Source organism: Anopheles darlingi, chromosome 3 (genome assembly GCF_943734745.1).
Source record: "Anopheles darlingi chromosome 3, idAnoDarlMG_H_01, whole genome shotgun sequence".
NCBI classification, from domain to species: domain Eukaryota; kingdom Metazoa; phylum Arthropoda; class Insecta; order Diptera; family Culicidae; genus Anopheles; species Anopheles darlingi.
The window spans coordinates 38,804,769-38,824,689 of record NC_064875.1 but is presented as its reverse complement, the minus strand read 5'-3'; the positions used below and the strand labels follow the sequence as shown (position 1 = coordinate 38,824,689).

The 19,921-nt window shown below is 42.7% G+C and overlaps 4 protein-coding genes across 11 annotated transcripts; 2 read left to right on the top strand and 2 right to left on the bottom strand.

Moving 5' to 3' along the window:
• Positions 1-4,828: 4,828 nt before the first annotated feature.
• On the bottom strand, positions 4,829-5,976 carry LOC125957185 (uncharacterized). The gene is made up of 3 exons (XM_049689693.1): positions 5,795-5,976; positions 5,160-5,728; positions 4,829-5,093 (listed from the first exon to the last, which is right to left on the bottom strand). Exons 2-3 carry the CDS (start codon positions 5,610-5,612, stop codon positions 4,893-4,895), a joined length of 654 nt encoding a protein of 217 aa, XP_049545650.1. The 5' UTR covers positions 5,613-5,728; positions 5,795-5,976; the 3' UTR covers positions 4,829-4,892.
• Positions 5,977-7,855: 1,879 nt separating this feature from the next.
• On the top strand, positions 7,856-12,442 carry LOC125958307 (uncharacterized). The gene is made up of 9 exons (XM_049691574.1): positions 7,856-8,935; positions 9,947-10,156; positions 10,263-10,495; positions 10,573-10,779; positions 10,843-10,993; positions 11,332-11,538; positions 11,625-11,857; positions 11,929-12,135; positions 12,197-12,442. Exons 1-9 carry the CDS (start codon positions 8,470-8,472, stop codon positions 12,416-12,418), a joined length of 2,136 nt encoding a protein of 711 aa, XP_049547531.1. The 5' UTR covers positions 7,856-8,469; the 3' UTR covers positions 12,419-12,442.
• Positions 12,443-13,870: 1,428 nt separating this feature from the next.
• Positions 13,871-19,151, top strand: LOC125956379 (peptidoglycan-recognition protein LE-like). Of its 7 annotated transcripts, none has more exons than XM_049688176.1 (7): positions 13,871-14,634; positions 15,116-15,813; positions 15,897-16,127; positions 16,258-16,409; positions 17,869-18,016; positions 18,089-18,392; positions 18,523-18,662. In XM_049688176.1, the coding sequence occupies exons 2-6, from the start codon at positions 15,249-15,251 to the stop codon at positions 18,358-18,360; spliced, it is 1,368 nt and encodes a 455-aa protein (XP_049544133.1). In that variant the 5' UTR covers positions 13,871-14,634; positions 15,116-15,248; the 3' UTR covers positions 18,361-18,392; positions 18,523-18,662. The 7 variants fall into 7 exon arrangements, with proteins under 7 accessions (XP_049544133.1, XP_049544134.1, XP_049544138.1 ...); XM_049688177.1 differs by having other exon boundaries at positions 13,872-14,634; positions 18,089-18,360; positions 18,523-18,663; XM_049688181.1 differs by having other exon boundaries at positions 13,873-14,634; positions 15,897-16,052.
• LOC125956384 (RING-box protein 1A) lies at positions 19,125-19,918 on the bottom strand. Of its 2 annotated transcripts, none has more exons than XM_049688189.1 (2): positions 19,825-19,918; positions 19,125-19,721 (listed from the first exon to the last, which is right to left on the bottom strand). In XM_049688189.1, exon 2 carries the CDS (start codon positions 19,678-19,680, stop codon positions 19,351-19,353), a length of 330 nt encoding a protein of 109 aa, XP_049544146.1. In that variant the 5' UTR covers positions 19,681-19,721; positions 19,825-19,918; the 3' UTR covers positions 19,125-19,350. The 2 variants fall into 2 exon arrangements, with proteins under 2 accessions (XP_049544146.1, XP_049544144.1); XM_049688187.1 differs by having other exon boundaries at positions 19,125-19,710; positions 19,825-19,885.
• Positions 19,919-19,921: the final 3 nt, after the last annotated feature.

Genomic DNA, 19,921 nt, shown 5'->3' with positions numbered 1-19,921 from the left:
AGTTGTCCAACGGCGTTGCCAATCGTGAGCACCACCAAATGTCCTTCGCCAAGCAATCCCCTTGCCGTCTCTCCAGCTTCCGGGCGCACCGTCGCCTTCGGAGCGCCTTCGTCTACGTTGACTGGTGCACCAGCTTCTACTTTCACGACCTCACGCATCTCCGCATCCACACAACCTCCACCAACCACGCTACCGATCGGTGGTACATCACCGGCCAAATCACCGGCCACTATATTTGGAGCCAGCGGCCATCGCTAGCTTAATGCATTCATCTGCACCCAACACCACACTAGCACCTCTCCCCAAAGGAGGAGATACACTTGGAGGATATACTGATTCACCCATTGAAACGAATGCCCCAAAGCATCCATCAGTATTTGCCGGCAGCAAACCTTTTCTAGCAAATGTTCCAATCTAGTGGATGATCTCGGCGCCACAACACGTTGACTAGTAGTTCTTATAACAAACGACTAAAAACTGTCGATTCATTCGGAGCAGGATACGTAAGCTCACCAATATCTGATCGAGACTACAAATACCTTTTCCGAGAGCTTATGTACATAATATCCCGCTAATTAACTTCTCGCAAAGCGGAATCCGGTTGACCCTGTCAACACCTAAACCGCCTGGGTAAAGCTATCTATTCGAAAGGGAACCCTCATCACAACAGAATAGGAATGCTGGCTTCTGGCGTTCGCGTAGATTGCAAAACCAAACGACATGCTACCCGACGAACCTTTCACTACAACGCTCATTCATATGACAGAAGAGGATGTTGCCAGCACGTGTTGTGGGTTTTAATATTGAGACCCATTGAAAAGCAATAGCTCCATAACTAGCTTCTAGCCCACATGGCGGAAATAAATTGCAAAACGGATCCCAACTCCAGCTGTAGTTCGGTAATCGGAACCGAACACTGGTTCCGTTAATTGGTAAATTATAGCAAACCGAACGGAGGCCTGTTTGCCTCGTGTGAGTGTGTGTAGCGTGTGAGTAAGAACAAACTTAATCACGCTGGACGTGATCCGTACTGAATCTTGATGTTAAAGGACACAGGCCCATCGAATTCCGCGAGGGGCGATACATGGATGATAGTGGATAAGTGAATAACCAAAACACATATTCAGCACTAAAATTGCTCTTCACTAAACTAAAGTTTCCTATTTTTGCTCTTACTAGCACCTCTTTCTATTATATGCATATAAGAATTTTGTTTTGTTAACTATTACCAAACCGGTTAGGGCCTTGGTTAGGGAAAGAAAAAATGAAACGTATTCAATAATTTCCACTGTTCATAGGTTTGGCACGATATAATATACAATCGTACATTAAGCTGTGACTACGACGACGAAAGCATATAAAACGTGGAACGAAAAGAGCAATCCATGAAGGATAAATTAATCGTAGACACTTCGCAGGCTACATTTTGAATTCAACATATCAAATTGTATTCGTCTCTTTGTATGGTTTGTCCAAAAGCAACATCTTATTTGAATACCAATAATTACATTATAATTATAAGATTACTAACTACATTAGTAATCTTGTTTCGGTTTACCATGCGAATTTAGTCCACCGATTCCGTGTATACTTACATTTTGAAGTAAATTTGCGTTTTGGTTCTATTTGTAGTTACTTTTAGTTTTCTACAGTCTTTGGATAGACAGTTCATCCAATCATTCAATCTTTTTACAAACTCTACTACAACTATTACACAATATAGCAGTGTTGCGAAGGTTGTAGTCGGAAGCAGTACACTGTACATACGACATAATTAGCTAAGCTGGTGTAAATTCTCAAAAGCTTTTTTGAGGACTCTTCTTTACGTCTTTATCGTATCATTACAACAGGAACATATTCGTACCGATCGAAAGTAAGGGACAAGAAAGCTCTGAACGAGGTTAGCGTAGTTCATTCTAATTTATTCCAACGAGTAGTAGTATGTATAGAATGAAGGCAACACAGATGCATTTGAACAGGCAAGGGATGTGAGGAGCAAAGGAAGAAGAAAACTGTATCATTATCGGTGGCAATGCCTTGCATACTACACACAATGTTCACGGTTCACCTATGGGTGATTGATATGATTGTATAGATAGAAGTAAGCTCCAGTTTAAATCGTGCGTGTGTACCAACTATCAGATAATACTAACAAAGACCATCATGCCCGTTGCCGTATCCTCTTTATCGACTCGAACACGTTGTTATGTTGATACAAAGAAAATGTATCTAAGCTATCACTAGAGAAGTATCCAGTGTTAACCGATCCTTTTCAATAATCCATACCTCAATGCAATCGATCAGAGAAGCACACACATTGACAATCACCTTCTACTCATTCTAGAAATCGTTTGAAATTAGTCTCATTGCTGTTGGTCAGTGAATAACGAATGTGATGCACATCCCGCAGCTTGATTTTTCTTTATGCCTATTGCACATAAGGTATGATGTGGTAAAAACTGAAGAAGGAGGCACAAACACTTAAGTTTAGGCATGTTCACGACAAAAGGTTGTCCACTAAATTTGTTTTATTAGTTAGTAGTTTTGTTAAAGCATTAATCATAAAAAAGAGCACTGAGAGTGCCGTGCTGGATCAGCTGGCTACAGAATGAAACAAAATAAGTGTAACAAAAGGTGTCATTATTCCAATTAAACTAGATGGTTGCATACCAATGGCGCGTTACAATATTTCCCAAAGAAGGACAGAAGAATAGAAAACAAACTGTACACAACCACACCAAATGAATGGTTCTATCGAAGCTAAGTTAAAGAAAAGCAGACGCAGAATTGTACCTTATGGTACTTATGTAGTAGTATGGCTAGCATTTAACCTAACACTTCACGAAATGTTACAAAACGTATTTCATGCATTCATTGATTTATCTACCCTTGAGAAAATTCATCGATGTATTTAACTTGAACAAACCGTGCCCTATCAAATCGCCACATTTGTAACCCCCAATGAACTGAAAATCTGTCCTTTTTATCATTAGCTAGTAACAGTGATTATCAAAACCGTATATGAGTACGGAAAAAAACAAATAATTCTTTCGAGTGGCGATAACTTACTGTTATACAAATCAAATAACAAACGTATCTGAACATTAAGACAATCCACCTGATAAGCGATACCTTTCATATGCTGCTGCACTAGTGCAAGCACGAACTCTGTTTCGTCTGTCCAGAGACATTTGTACAATTGTGTACATGTGTAGGGCGATGAAGCTATTATTTTTCTTGCTGTGATAATTCGTATCAGTTAACTGTTTCGTTAATGTTTGTATACACACAAATTCACTACTCTACACCCATCTTCCAGATGATGTTCAGTTTACAATTATCCTTACGTCAAGGATACACGGGACGTTGCAATGACAATGTAGTACGGATTCGAGTGGAACTAACAGGTACCGAGACAGGCAGTGACTACGGAATGCTTAACACTAAGCTAAAAGATATGCGGATTGTTAATTGTTGGTATAAAGAAGCGCGCTAGAAAAAGAAAAGCTATACCAACAGTATATGTTGAAGTTCGTTGAAAAGGATAAAGAATGTTTCATATATATCACGCAAAGAAAAGCTTAACATACACACATATTTTTATAACTTTGCTTAACTAATGGAAAATTTTAAATATACTGCAACTTCTCCTTTCCACTAAACTACAAATGAAAGGATACGGCGTTGCAGTTCAACATAATGTTAACACACTCTCGTGCCGGCGAACAGTTAGCACTACAAAGATGCTGGCATTCGGATTACAACAGTTTGTGCTTGCGGCCATCACCTTAACCCAGACAATCCTACTATAAACTCAACACGCCCTGTTCTCCATTCGAGAAACTCAATCCTTAATGGATGTTGTTGTTTAGAAAAGATATCAAAACGAATCAAGGCGCCAACCGTTTTATAAATGCATGTACTCCCCCATCATCACCATCAGTGTATGAATGTAGGTAGAACAAGTATGACTTGAGAGCCAAAGAAAGAAACCGAGAAATGTTAGCTAACACACCACAAACAAATACAATTGTAACTAATCTTTTGACATGCTCATTAGAGACTCAAGCACCATTATACACAACAGATAAGAAACGTAGTAAAACTCTTGTAGTGAGGCGGTATGATTCAGAAAATGTTTTAAAAATGGACACGCGATGAGCACATGCTGCGGCATCGAACCGAAATCAAAGTGCAGAGTGTTTAACATTTTATACGATCATTTAGTGATGTTTTGCTGGTCGTTTTTGTGAGATGCAACAGAATTGTTTGTAAGTACACGTAATGTTTGTATCGCGAGATCTTACGCTGCATAACACACGGATTTTATAAATATTTTACCATTTCCTAATCACACCAATCAATCGCGGCACAATTTGTGTCGACGTGTGGATAATATTTCAGGAAAAAATGCTTAAGTCAAAGACATTACCAACAATGCACCAGCTTCTTCTTTGCATTCAATTCGATCGAGTAAATTAAGGAAAAAGCGAGATAACTCAATTAGTAGAAAGGAAATATGCACCAGTGCATCAATGGTCAAAACTATGGAAGTGTCATGCGTCCTGAACACGTTCTAACTATCTTGGTGTAACAATTACTGAAGTAGGAGAAAAATGTTAACGCAAAGAGCGGGAGAAAAGAGAAAGAGATTCGTCATAACCCTCATCCAAAGATAACAGTAATAAACAACCAAAGCGTGATTTGAATGTTACGAATATTTCAAAATGAACAAGCGTTGATTGTGCAGTATCGAGTCTATGAAATCCGAAATATCCAGCAACTCCGCCAATAGATTGCAAATAATAGGGACAGTACTCTGTTGGGTGATCCATAAGCTAGCATCTCGTACGTGTATTTGAGAAACCAATTTTCATTAAAAACTAAATACCTTATTTCGGATGTGTAAAGCATATCTTTTCTACCGGTAGCTCCAGCGGGTTTATGTTCGGATCCGCAAAAAATAGCTTCAAATCCTTCATAATTAATGTTTTCCGTTTCGATTTCATCGGCAACCGAAGTGTTTTCAGTTTTTCCTGCAACCATAACAGTTCCGTCCGGTACTCGGATTTAGTGCGTTGCAGTACCGTTTCCTACAACAGAAAAGCAATAATGCCGGTTACTAATCGACTATATGGAAATGATCATTTGCTTCTTACCTCGTAAACCTGTTTTAAGAATTTCCTCGTAGCCTGGTTCATCGTTTGTATCGGCTGTCCCATCATCATATACGACAGATTAAGATAGAGCAGCTGAAAGTCAACCCCATGAGCATTTTCTGGCTTGGGGAACTTTTCCGTGTAGGCTAACGATCTCAAAGCCAAAGGGAGTTCGTTATTACACGTTTCGCGAAATCCCTTCGAGTCCAGCAGTTCGCTCCAAGAGACGCACTGTATAAACTCGGGCGTATTTGATAGCTTATCCAACTCGCACTTTTCGGAGCGCAGGGCAAAATCGTTCACAAACTGCACAAACTTTGCTGGGTCTTCCGGTTTGTAATGCTTCAGGATTTCACTGGGATGGTCCGGGCCATACTTATGGAAGGCGTTATTCAGAGTTTTCATTGACTCGCCCTTGGTCGGCTGGTTTTCGGTTCCCTTCTTCGTTGCCATCGTTTGCGCGATTTCAGGAAATAAACACCCACGAAAATGTAGACTACGATGCGGGCTATCCAGTGATTTCGGATCGAATTATCATAGCTATTATCATCATACCAAGGCGTAGTTTGCTGGAAAAGAAAGACTCAAAGTTAAACATTTCTCCGAACATCACGGATCGTCGCATGAGAACTTACGGTAGAGCACTTGGTGAAGGGGAATTCTTTCGATACCTTGCGTAGACGGGAAATGGAGCTTCCTGGTGATTTTCTGGAAATTTGGTTAAATCAAAACAACAAAAAAGCTAGCGGAAAACTCCGATGATCATTAAATTGCTTCCAAAAAAACTGAATTTTTCACTTTTGCCGCCGCGAATTCTGACAACTCTCTAATGTTTTGACATTTCTGCATCGTTTTTTATGGCTGATGAAGCGTCGTCCACATCACTTGCCACGGCTTTTATGGCTAAAAATTCACTTTGTTGCGGTTGGCTTGTACAGACATGCGTTTAAAAAACCGTTGATAAACTAATTTAGAGTGTGTGTGAGGAGTTTCTAAAGCTTTGTGATTTTACTTTAAAACATTGCCTTTACTCCTTATCTTGTCCAACAATGCTGGCGACAATGTCGTTATGTTCGCTCCATCTCGATTTGGACCTACAACATCCTCTATCTCTATCCGGAAGACTTTACGGGCTAGGTCGTCGTCTACCATTCTCATCACTCGTAGTCTGTAATAATACCGGAGTTCTCCACTTCAGTTTTTACCAAATCCGTTAAAATCGATTCAATCTTAATAGTCTTTGCAAAGCGTTTGTTCTACGTTTCTCTACAACTATGTTATCCAATTAAGACACGTTACAAATCGATCGATAAATGTATCCGTACGATATGCTTTTCATGTATTCTGGTAAATTGAGTCAATTCCATTACCGAGCAAGTTCACTTACATAAACCTTCTGAAACTGTTCTTATGTTTATCGTTGGTCGATTACTGGAACAACGATAGCCAACATGCGTCGGCAGTCAGGATTTCCCACCGTATTACTCATCATCACCCTCAACGCTAATCTCAGAAAGCAAGAACATACGCACAAACACATGAAAGAAACTTGTTTCGAAAGCTGTCGGCGATCGCGGGATCGTCTATTCAGTGTCGGTTGGGATTTGACCGCGTGCGCCAATAACTTTACGCCGTAGCGCAGTGGGCTCAACGGTCGCGCATAAAACTACGTGAAGAATATTAAGTGCTTTTAAGTGTCGATTTGTAGAAATTGTAACCTCGCACAATGCCGAACACCCCCGGCTCAGAACCGACCTCGCCGGTGCCAGAATCAGTAGCCGCTGCATTGATGCGAATTCATCCTCGGTATAACAATTTTCAACAGAACAATTCCATGCCGCACGAATCGCACGCACTTGGAGCAAGATACCAGCAGAGCTCCGAAAACTCGAGCATACCCGGTAATCATCAGAATGGCGTGATACCAAATGGCGGGAATGCTCAAACCGGCACCCTGCAGCCGGCCGCTACGAGCATCATAAACCTGACGAATTCTAGCGACGTTGTCATTGGCCCAATGACACAGTACCAAGGAGCCGTTACAATCTATCAGTATATGGATGCGACGGTGGAAGCTGGCCGAATTGCGAGTAAGTTTCTTACTATCGTTGTAGGTATTAATTTGCTGCAAATAGTTGCCAGTAAAACGCCACAATGATTCGGTACTTTTCTATTGTCATCGAGAAAATACACACCTCCCGGTGCATGGGTTGGCAGATAAGAAGTATGCAATTCTAGGAACGGAATGCCGGGAAGTACGTGTATTACATAACATCAGTAGTATAATCATCTAAGCGGATAGTCTCGCTAGCAGTAAACATGCTTTAGTGCATCGTGCTGCTTTCAACCAAACACATTTTAAAACATGCCCTGTTCATATTGTGGAGAACAAGTTTAAAATGTATGCATTTTTTAAATCATCATCAGAATTCATGTTTTAAAAAGGCCATACCGGAGCCTTTCCGATCGTTTCGCATACATTGGACATACTCGTGATGCGCGATCATTGACTAGAGATGTTTACGGTTTAACCCAGTCAAACAAACACCAACGTGTGTCTGTAACATCTCCTACAAGCCGATACTAAACCATCCACATAGACCCACTACGATGATGGAGCTCGTTGTTCCCGAGTCCCGAGTCCGGCGAACAGGTCTACCGCTCACCAGACAAACAAACCGTCAGTTCACGGGTGGAAATTCCGCACGTTGCGCTGTCTATAGTCACTCGGTTACAATCTACCGCAACGAATACGCGCATCATTGGTTGGCACGATTATATTGTGTGTCTCTCCTCCAGTTCAACGGTACGGCTAATCCACCTACGGAACCATGCGTATCCACGAGCGATGACCTCGCCCAGATCGTGCTAATTGAATTTAAATTCGTCAAGACCTCGTGCATAAAACGGTCGACACTGAGCGATTATCCATGTCCTGCTAGTGGATAGTGGTGGGGCCCCGGGGGTGCGCAACGCCCAAATCAGACGGCATCGCGGCACGTGCCGAGAAACATGGCAAAAGTGTCCCACTTCCACCGGAACGCTCAATGGTACGGTTCCATGTGAAAGAAAGTGCAACAGTTTATGTGTGTCGCTGAATAGTTTGTGATTTGCTTTAGTGGCGACCATTCACTGCTTGATGTTCCGATAGTGTTCTCCGAGCTTCAAGTGATCTAATTTCCTCTAGTGTAGAATCAGTATTCGCGAATATATAGAGGAGAGAGTGCGTCGATGTGATACACAATATCCGGTGATACGATACTAAGATCTACTTTCCATTAACCCACTGATCGATACGTGATACGAAACGATGAAATTGTTACTGAAAATACACAACAAAGAACGCAATCTGGCCACGTCTGCCGCAACGACAGTGAATCTGTTCCAGCGGAAGCGTAAATATTACCACCGTAGGATCTCGAAAACTTCTTCCTGTCCTGAGCCTGCTCCCACGGCGAGTGCTACCCCGCCTGCCCAGCACGCTAGCCATCCATTATCCTCTACTTCGTCCTCGTCATCGTCGTCATCATCATCAGCGACTGTAGCATCATCGGCACAATCCGCTAGTATCACATCATTCCGTGGTTGCTCAAAGTTTGAAGCGGAAGTGACAAATTACGAATACGGTGCGTCATCCTCTCTCATTTACGACGGCTCCGGAGGCAGCAGTTATCTGGACACACCAGCCTGTTCTACTACGGAGCGGTGGCCACTGCTACTGCAGCGCAACTCTCCTTTGCGGTCATCGTCACGCAGCTACCCAGGCAGTATCCGATGTGTGTGAAACAACAGAAATATGCTTCGAAGAGAAAACGATCTTCCTATCTTACGCTGCCCTCGATCCTCTAGTAACTGTTTGTAATCTGGTAGATGATCTGGAAAAGTTACGCCAAAAAGAAAAGAGCTGGAGGGGGTGGTGAGCTGGAGGCGTCTGGCTGTGTTTATTTGTTCGGCTATTTTTGAACCTTGCAACGATGCTCTCTTATGCGAGCATTCAATCTTGGGTCATCTTAGAATGATGTTTATCTACAACGCAACAAAACTAATCTGCTTGGTTCCGTGTTGCGCCCGTTGGTTATGGTCCTTTCATTCTGGAGGAGTGTACACTTTTAACGAGAACAATTTTGAGCCATTTCGAGGATGGTGTGATTCAACATTCAATTGCCATCCGCGGAGATTATCTTTTTATTAGAACCAATTGAAAACAAAACATCAATTGAGGGAATGCAAAATATGTGCCAGTGCATAACATACTTTTTTCAAATCCAGCACATACGATCGTGATCGTAATCGGATAGTTCTTTAAATTGGACCTAATACTCAAGACCGGAAGACGGCCTGCTTGTATTCATTGCTAATGATCACGTTCAATTGAGTAAACTGTATGAAATTACTTGCAATCCAAGGTTGCCAGGGTAACTGTGAAATGAAATTGGCAAAGTTTTGCAAAGTTGCAATGAACTTTTCTTACAAACAAAGCTTTACACATGGTTGTCTGTACTTAGCCTATTTTCAATTGCGCTCGATGTTTGCGTATTCGACAAGAGTTAAGGCCGGCTTCGTCGTGTCGAGTCTTGAGCTGCATATTAAAAAGATGCGTGCGTAGACCTTTCAACGGCGGCCCTTGACGAAGGCAGATAACCCGTTTATATCCCTGCTTGCGAACACTAAATCACTCACTCGGGCCATTGTGGCATCTTTGTTCCGTTGTCTACTATACTGAGTCTACATGAAGAGCAACGATACTGAATGTTGTTACCTCTTTCACACATATTCAACCACTTCAGCCGGACGCAATAACCAGAACCGAGGTTTACCATCATCGGGACCATCAACGTTACGCCAGGAACGATACTTCATCTACGGTGCTCTGATATTTTTCGCCATCGTTGGATTTTCGTCCGCGATCTACTTCATCGTCAACCAGGCCCGTAATCCGAGTGAACTCAAACCACCGCAGGACATTATCTTCGGAGCCAACTACGATCCCCGAACGAGTAAGTGTCGTGCAATGGAGGCTCCCAGCCGCTGGTGCCAACCATCGCATACCGTGCCTTCTGTTTGCCATCCTTCAATAACTCCAGTAGATTGATCTATTCGCAGTACCGACCCTCGGCAATAGCCACATGATCATAGACCGTAGCAACTGGGGCTCGCAGGAACACGTGAAGGCACCGCTCCACCTGGAGCGCCCGGTTTCCTACGTTATCATAACACATGTTGGCCTAGCTTCCAAGCCCTGTACCGATGTTTACCAATGTTCAAACAAGATGCGAGTTCTACAGGATGCTGCTATCGGTGAACGGCATTTGCCGGATTTACCAAGTAATTTTTATGTGAGTTCAAATAGAAGCGTTTCGACTCGGTCTTACCTTACCATAACCTACTGTAACGATTTTCCCTTACTCCGCAGATCGGCGCAGACGGAAATGTATACGTTGGGCGTGGCTGGAGTATAGCAAACTCGTACCATAACCGAACGGTATCCGTTTGCTTTCTGGGAGATTACAATCGCTACGAACCCGGCAATGAGCAGATCTCGGCCCTACAACACCTTCTCACCTACGGTGTAGTACAGGATGTGCTGGACAAGAACTACAAGATCGTGGGTCGACGACAGGTTAATACTCGCATCTCATGCGCATGATCGTCATCATATAAAATGCTTTCTTATAACTTGTAGACGAAACAAACAACAAGTCCTGGAGACAAATTGTATCCCAAAATCATGCAGCTTGCACGGTGGAATCCATGCAGTACGGAAGGCTACACGCACTGCGGAGCAGAACTCGGTTACCCGAGCGTATGGGATGAGGAAGCGATCCACAATGAGCGTATGGGAATCAAACTTCATTACATCCATCAACGTGTCGTGAACGAAGAAGAATAAACGCCGGCGACAGTGGCCGGCTAGTGTATGCGATTGGATTTCAAAAGCAAAATTTGGACTCAAATTTGTCTAGTCATAGGGATCGTGCTGTATATAATTGTATTTTTATGTAAAATTACTAATAGGCCATTCTCGAAATAAACGTCAAACTTGATAAATGTAGCAACATAAAACACCTTTTCTCTGTGATGCCAACTTATTCTAATGATCTTTCGGATATAAACATACCAACGAGTATACCAAGAAACACCTTTCTTTAAATTACTACACTTTATATTTCAGATGGATCCAACAACCAAAACAATTTGGAGTTCCCTAACGGCGCCAGAAGCAGTCCCTGTGAGCGATGCATCTTATACAACATCATACTGATGCTTATCATCTTCGGTTTATCCATTCTGTTTTATGTCATCTACACGTCAACACCATCCGACAGTGAACGGCTACCGAGTAATATATTGTTTGGAAACAATTATTTTTCAAACTCCAGTATGTAGCGTTTTATCCAGCACAAACTCGTTGAACTCCAACAGTCTTGTTTAATGAAAGCATTCTATTTCCGTTCGTATGATTAGTACCAAATTTAGGTAACGGACATATGCTGTTGGGACGTAAAAACTGGGGAGCACAGCAGGGTGTGCAGGGCCCGTATGAGTTGGAGTCACCGATTCCTTACGTACTGATTACGCACATCGGGGTGCATTCGAAGAACTGCACTAATGTCCACACTTGCTCCATTATGATGAGAACACTACAAGACGCGGCTATAGCCGAGAAGTACCTGTCTGATATTCAAAGTAACTTCTATGTACGCTTCACCGAACATCAGCTATAGATGAGAGAGCTCTTATTTTTAATCTGCTATCTATCTCTCTACAGCTCGGAGGTGATGGTAATGTGTACGTTGGACGAGACTGGGACAGAGCGAACGCGTACGCCAACAAATCGGTAGCCATTTGTTTTATGGGCGATTATGGACGCTACGAGCCAAATGAGCTTCAGTTTTCAGCCCTCGATCATCTGCTAACTTATGGCGAAATGCACGATCTGTTGGCTAAGGACTATCGCATTGTTGCTCACAGACAGGTAACAATGGGGTGCGATCGTCGATCGTCAATTGTGATTTAACACATTTTGATACTTTTAGACGAAACGCACTCGCAGTCCTGGCATCAAACTCTATGAGAAAGTGATCCAGCTTCCACGTTGGAGCCCATGCGGAACCCCAGGCCACGAACCTTGCGGAACCGAAGTTGGTCTGCCAATCGTATGGGACCAAGAAAACATTAAACCATCATCAGATACCTCTAGCAGCAGTAACGCTACTTCATCGGATGCGTTCCCAACTGTAGCGCCCAACAAAGATTAAATATAAGAAATACCATAAAACTTAGCTTCCTAATCATTGTTTGTAGTAAATTTATAGTCTTTTCTCTCGTTTTAAGTTTAATAACGGTAAATCAATATGATTATTTTATGATGTTCCATGGCAAACATCTCTGCCTGCAATTCTAATTGCCCGCCTAGTTGTCCATACGCGATGGCCTATCAAAGAGTAAACACACATGTCTCAAGATCATCACGAGACAGAGACCTGCCAATGATACGCAGTACACAGTCAACCTCTACGTGACGTAACGATTCTTCAAACACCACTTTAGTGCATATTTGCGCACAACCGTTATCAGTCGAATAAATGTATGTTAGTGGTGTAATATATTATCTTGCGGGGACTTATGCTGCCTAAATGAATGTCATCAATAGCAATCCCGTTCACAAATTTACAGTTCACAAAGTTACAGTTTTAGACAATGTAATTGGCAATAGAAATGCATGACCATAGTGCGAGCCACACACTAGCGTGTGTTTCAATGTCGCTTAGCAAATGGCTCCCGAAATCTTATCTCCGCTGAACAAACGAGTTAGTTGTTGTCGTCGTTTGGGCTACGGTGCGTCCATTGCTTCCGAGCCTCGAACTTAACGCCAATATCGTATGTAAATACGACGGCAGGAAAAAGTGTGGCCGATTCTATCATGTTTACGCGCAGTTCGATGCTGCACGATACCGCGATAGTACGAAGCGTATGCCGCGTATGCGGTAATATTAACTACGATAGCGGACATGGGACACCGGGATGGGATCCATTCATCCCTTTCATTAGGAGAAACCAATCGACAAACATTTTGCAATCGTTTACGCGAAACATCGCGCGGCAACTGACATGCGGTTATCGGTGGCTGTGTTGCATTCACTGCGTTATCAGTGAAGAGTGTCCTGATTGAAATTAATTGTAGATTTCAAACAAGCCAAACCGTTCCCCGATAACGACGGACACACATAACACTACGCAAGTGAACTGTTACCCGGCATCCGAGCACTGTGAATTGGTGCAAACCACTCGTTGAAAACGATTGCTATTGTCGTAATTACCATCTGGGAATATTTTTTTTCCAATTTCCGACCAAATAACTGAAAAATCTAGACAAGGTATGTTTCGTACAAAACAAAAATGATCTTTGAAACAATCGTACATTATCAAGTAGTAAATTTTTGTTTGCTATGAACGTTATATAAATAAGTTCATTTAAAATATTATAAAAGAAATTCAAAGGAAATGCCGATGCACGACCAGCAGTTTTGACTTGGTCATTCCATTTCGTTACGACTGAAAGATGATCGTGTAATTCCAATACCCTTCCGTAGTGAGCCTTAAAATACGCTATCTTCTCGCCTAGCGACGAACTCCAGCCGCAACCAATACGTGAGCATCGTTGTTGTATTGTAGGGTGGCTGTCGCAAACGTGCCGCCGATACGCTCAACAACCCGTGATGATAGTAGTTAATGGATCGTGGGCTGGAACGCCTCGTGTGGTGATCGTCATCGTTTCCGTGTCACTATACTTGCCCTCATCAACCGTTGCGCCTCGCTTTCGTTACCGTCCGGTTTCCTAGACTTTTATACACGACACTACACACAGATCACCGAGATAAAGGGGTGGAATTTATCGTGTGAAATATGTAGTGTTTGCGACAAAAGGAAGAATTTTACATAGTTAAGTTGCTAGAGCTGCGGTGATTGTTCAAGTTCGTACACTCGTTCGGTGGCGGGGTCGTCAAAGTACACACCATCCGGTTGTAATGTGCATCGCGATACGGAAGAAGCAGCTTAACACCATATCCACATCATAAAGGGACGTCCTCCTCACTATTTGCGCAACGCAAGTGTTGAGCGGAGTTGATGACGATTTTTGAGATTACCAGAGTGGTCGTGATGGACGATTCGCATTGAAAAAGCAACAGGTTTTTACGCCAAACACCACTACGAACAGCTCTTGAATGAGGTTTGGGTGGGTACGGAATCTTTATGCAACGTGAAGCAAGCACAAAGCGGTACAAGCGTGATCGGTTGGCGGGTTCGTAGTTTGTAAAGCAACAGAACATCTTATCTGACTACGGTATTTGGTGCTAGCAAAGACAAAATATTTGTGCCCACATTGAACATGAATGATGTGATTTGAAAATGAATTATCAATCGTTGTTTGGGATTGTTGAACGTTCCTAATTGTTAAGCCGCCTACGAGCTGGTGAGTGTATTTTTTCGAAAGATCATTTAAAACAAATATTCATATTCGAAAACTATGTATTGCAGGCAATCAATGCCTTTTCAACTCATATCACTAGTTTCTTTTTTTTCTATTCAAAATAATCTCCAATAGTGCACTTCAGCCTTTTCCAAGATAGGAAAAGGGCAGGCCGCTGAGGAGAGAGAAAAAGAGAGAGCCAAATAGAACCATAACATACATTTGTTGACTCTTATCAGTGCTCGCTATGTAGAGATGACCTCAGAGTACAGCACTGGAACTTAACTTTGATTGCACATGGTCATATGATTTAAAACCAAGAAAATTCAGAGATATTTCAAATTATACTAAAGGATGCATACATTTGCAAATTATACTGAAGGATGCATACATTTGAAAATTTGAATTTAACAATGGAAATGTCTGAATGACTGTTGTTAGTAACGCATTATTTATATTTGCTTCTCTCATCTGACACTATCAGGGGCATCCTTCTCCAGCTGATAACAGAACTGGACTGCCAGCCATCGAAATGCTTCTATAGATAGGCAGCAGCGAGCGATATCCGCTGAAGTAACTCTAAACTAATTACCCAACACTCTACACACGTCCATACGATGGCGAAAGTGAAGCATCAGGAAACAGACAATCAAGTGACACCCTCATCAGATGGGACCACTGAGACACAACCGCCTTCCGCAGATGTTGATGGTGCGCATGAAAGCAATGTAGGAACCGTTTGTGCCATGACCAACACCACCGATAGTACCAGAGGCAGTCTGTCGAATATCTCAATGACATCCAACAATCATACCAACAACGTTGACGATGATTCGAGTGCCTTCGACAGCAGCAGTGACACGGAATGTGACGATGATTCCATTAAACGGGTTATCGATCAGATACCGAAGGAGCTCAGATCGGGTGAATGCGAGATCCGCGATGGAGCCCTCAAGATTGGACCACAAGCGATCAATTCGATCACCCCAGCGATGCGATCACCACCCACCATTGGTTCCATAGCCCTGCAAAACTCTTCAGATATTACGTTCGGCAACAAAACGTACATTAAGGGGCAGGTTGTGATTAAAAATATCTACAAGGATCGCCAGAACGGTTACACCAATGGGGCATATGAAAACGATGCATGCGAAATGGTAGCCGACAACTCCACCAAAAAAGGTACTGCCGGTGGTGCTGATTACGTTACCGATGACCGTAACTACTATCACTTCACGGGTTTCTCTCTCTCTTCTTTCCATTAGATCCTTCAACATTGTCACCTTCTCAGCCCAAATCCTGGCAGTCTAATATTAAGGCAATCATTAAGGATAAGCCATTGCTCAGTTCGTTCTTGATCATACTATTGATCTGCTTCTTGTGTGCCGTAATTGCGATCATTTGCGTCCTCGCAGCGACAGGTAAAACCATATTTAGGCCTACCATTGGCGACGGAGATGATGATCGTCTTAATGTCCCGCCGAACAAGGACATAGGTATAGCATGTTTTGAACAAATATTTATGGCGTCACCTGGATAACATCACAGAGAAAAAAATGCTTCATAGTTTTGAAGAGCTTTGTAGCCTTTTGCTAATCATTTACTTACGCTCCCTTCCATCCGCAGAAGATGATCTCTTCCCTGATCCTAAACCTTTGCGACTGGTAACGCGGACCGAGTGGCTGGCGCAGCCTCCAAGAGAAGTGCTCACCGATCTGAAGCTACCGGTTAACAATGTCATCATTGCGCATACCGCTACCGAAGGTTGCACAACTCAGGTGAGACACTAAATGATGCTTGGAAGATACCGATGGTATCTGTAATATTATTTGTATTTACTGTATAAAACCATGAATCGAAAACCATCAATTGTTTTTATCGGCTTAAGAAGTGATTCTGGTAGTACCGATGAATACGTCACGCTGTGTCTAATAAACCGGGCAAAGATGATCATTATTACAGTGTTTCATAAGTCACGGTGCAATCATATCAGTTGTCTGATGTTCTCTCTGTCACCATATCTGTCACCGTGTTATGTTCCAGCATGTGAAAAGCCAATCCATCGTACAATCGACGACCCGATGCAACGAAGTTATGTGAAAGTGGACAAAACGTGCTAAAACACGAGACCCAAGACATTGCACAATTATTCACACAACTGCCAAATTTGTAACACTGCTTTCTATCACTTCCCACATTGTCACACGTCCTAGTCCCAAGTCCAAGATACATTAAATTTAAACAGATGTTTTTGTCTGTTATCATACATCATCACGCAAACATCAAGTATGTATTATTCTATGCCTCGCTAAGCACATGCCTCGTGGTTACTGATCACAATTACAACATTCCACACATCCCTCTAACAACAATTTGAAAATCACGTTTACACTCCTTTTCTTCCTTTCTCTCTATTACACTCGTCCCCTTAGCAATCTTGCATAGCGAGAGTTCAATTAATTCAAAATATACACTATAACCAAGGCTTCGGTGACATCGGTTACAATTTCCTAGTAGGAGGTGACGGAAAAGTTTACGAAGGTCGAGGGTGGAACAAACAGGGTGCTCATACAAAAGGTACGTTTTGCCACGGAACAGAACGGAACGGAACCATATACTGGTATATGGTATTTAGATTATGAGACAAGTGTTCTGTTCTGGTTTAACAGGATACAATGGTATCAGCCATGGGATTGCATTCATAGGAAATTACGAAACTATCGACCGGCCGGAAGATGCACAAATGGAGCAACTAATAAGGCTACTTCAAAATGGAACCGACACTGGTAAACTCGACATAAACTACAAACTGTACGGAGCCCAGCAGCTAAAAGCCACTTTGAGTCCGGGAAAATTTCTGATGGAAAAACTGACGCAATTGCCCCACTTTAGTCTAGTGAAACCGTTGGTCCCAACCTAATGCATTCGGAGAAAGTGCGCCAAAAGACTGACTTGACCTGTTGCGGTTAACGAAACCTAGTGCAATAATAGTATTTAGGTCAATGGGAATGACTAGAAATCAGTCTAGAAAAGGGAATACCATATGGTCATATGGTTAGAGTTAAGTTAAATGTAGCAATCAATTATGGGAAGAACAATTCTAGCTAAACCGTGTTTAGTACCTTATCCGAAGCATCACAGCTGCACCAAACAGGATCTTTTTGGCGACAATGTAACCCACAGTTCAAAAGTTTCCATGATACCCTTTGTTAAAAAACTGCTTCCCAATCATTTCAGGCTGCTTGTGTTCTGCGAGTCCGCATCTTGCAGGAGTATCATATGGATGGCAAGAATTATGATGATATCATATTCAATTTCTTAATCGGAGGTGATGCAAAAATCTATGAAGGACGAGGATGGAACAAAGTTGGAGCCCATACACAGGGTAGAGCGAACCCGTTTCCAAGTGGCAGTAGGCGAACAATCCCACTAAACCCAATGGCTGTTTTTTTTGCAGGATACAATTCTAAAAGCATCGGCATCGCATTTATCGGAAACTATGAATACGTTGATAAGCCGGTGGATAAGCAAATGAAATCTTTGGAGCGTTTGCTAGAGCATGGCATAGCGGGAGGAAGTTTATCTAGCAACTACAAAGTGTTCGCATCAGAGCATCTAGATTCGGAAGAGAAGACTGGAAAATGGTTGGTGGAAGCCCTCGAAAAACTTCCCGAGTTTGTCAACAAAACACATCTCGATGAAACATTACCAAGTTTACAGGGCTATTAGGTTAGTGGACCCGTGATTCGGCTTAATACAAGGTGTGCTTATAACAAAGAAAAATGTGAAGTTATTTAGTATTGTCCGTTCAACTAGTAGCTAGCTATGGATAAGAAACATCGTATCCCAACGCAGTATTTTTACCCTTAAACACCATTCTTTCTTTCACAGTCAAAATGTATGTTCCAAGTAAAGTTGATACAAGACTTTCACATAATGCCAGAATCGAGAAACTTTTCCGATATTGCGTATCAATTTCTGGTCGGCGGGGATGGTAACGCATACGAAGGACGAGGATGGCTCAAGCAGGGAGCTCATACAAAAGGTAGAATCGGTTTAGCTGTCGGTTACCGCAGTAGTAACCATAGATAAAGATAACCACATTTTTCTTTCGTTTTGGCAGGTTTTAACGTGGACAGCATTTGCATAGCATTTGTAGGCACATTCATCAAGTATAAACCTCCGATTGCTCAACTGAGTGCTGCGCAGCAGCTGATAAAGATGGGACTTGATAACAATTATATAGCCCACAACTTCAGCCTGTACGGCCATCGGCAGCTTGCCCCCTTCGAGAGCCCCGGTCAGGCGTTGTACGATATCATCAAAACATGGCCCCATTGGTCGGACAAGCTGGGTAGCGACCATTGGAAGCCGCCCGACGATCAGGAAGGTTCGAGGCGCAGGAAAAGAAATGCCATTACTGACCCTTGACCTCAAAGACTTTTCTGTGATGAAATTAATTCGAATAAAAGTTAGCGTATAATAGCTGTATATCTTGTTCCGGAGTACCGGTGTCGATAAAATCGAAACATTTTAATTTATTCGTAGTTGGCGAAGCTTCACAAAAACAAAACCCGGACGCAACTTACAACTTGCAATAGATATCCCCAAATTAGACAACCTTCCATCACTTCCTGAAGAACTGCGCTTCCGGGTTTGTCTAAGGTTTAGGATAAAGGTGCAGCACATCTCAGAGATTGCAAAGAACCACCGGTCTGCCTAGTGACCGTATTTCTGGAATTCCCATTCTCTGTTGTCAAGAGGGCATACCTGACGCGTTTTCAGCCAGCGCGAAATGCAGTGGAAGTGGAACGCATGATTACAGACGCCCCATGCGACGGTGCACTCCTCGCTGGTGGCCGATGCCTGATTCGCTTGGCACTCGATGCATAGATCCATGATGTGATTCCGGCAAATAGCGCAGTTATCAACGACGATATCCCAGGCCCAGAGCGCTACCGCGTTCCATTTCTTGACCTCGAAGCGCTTCCGTTCACCGCGACTGCTGCTGGAGGTCGGGGCCTCGAACTCTTCCTCGTCAATGTCCATATCGATTGGTGATTTGAGATTTCTGCAGATCTAACAATCAGCTACAATCAATCCACCAGACAAGAAAAACGGTTACGCGATACAGAATGAAACAGCAGTTTCTACGAAACAAAGAAAATGCGTGCAAAAACAAAATGGACTTACGATTCCGCGAAGGTTTTGGTTTTTGGCAAGGCGACGACGAAAGAAGCTGTCACCTGCGTTCGATCCTTTTCGCCTTTGTCGCCCGAGTGTCGACGAA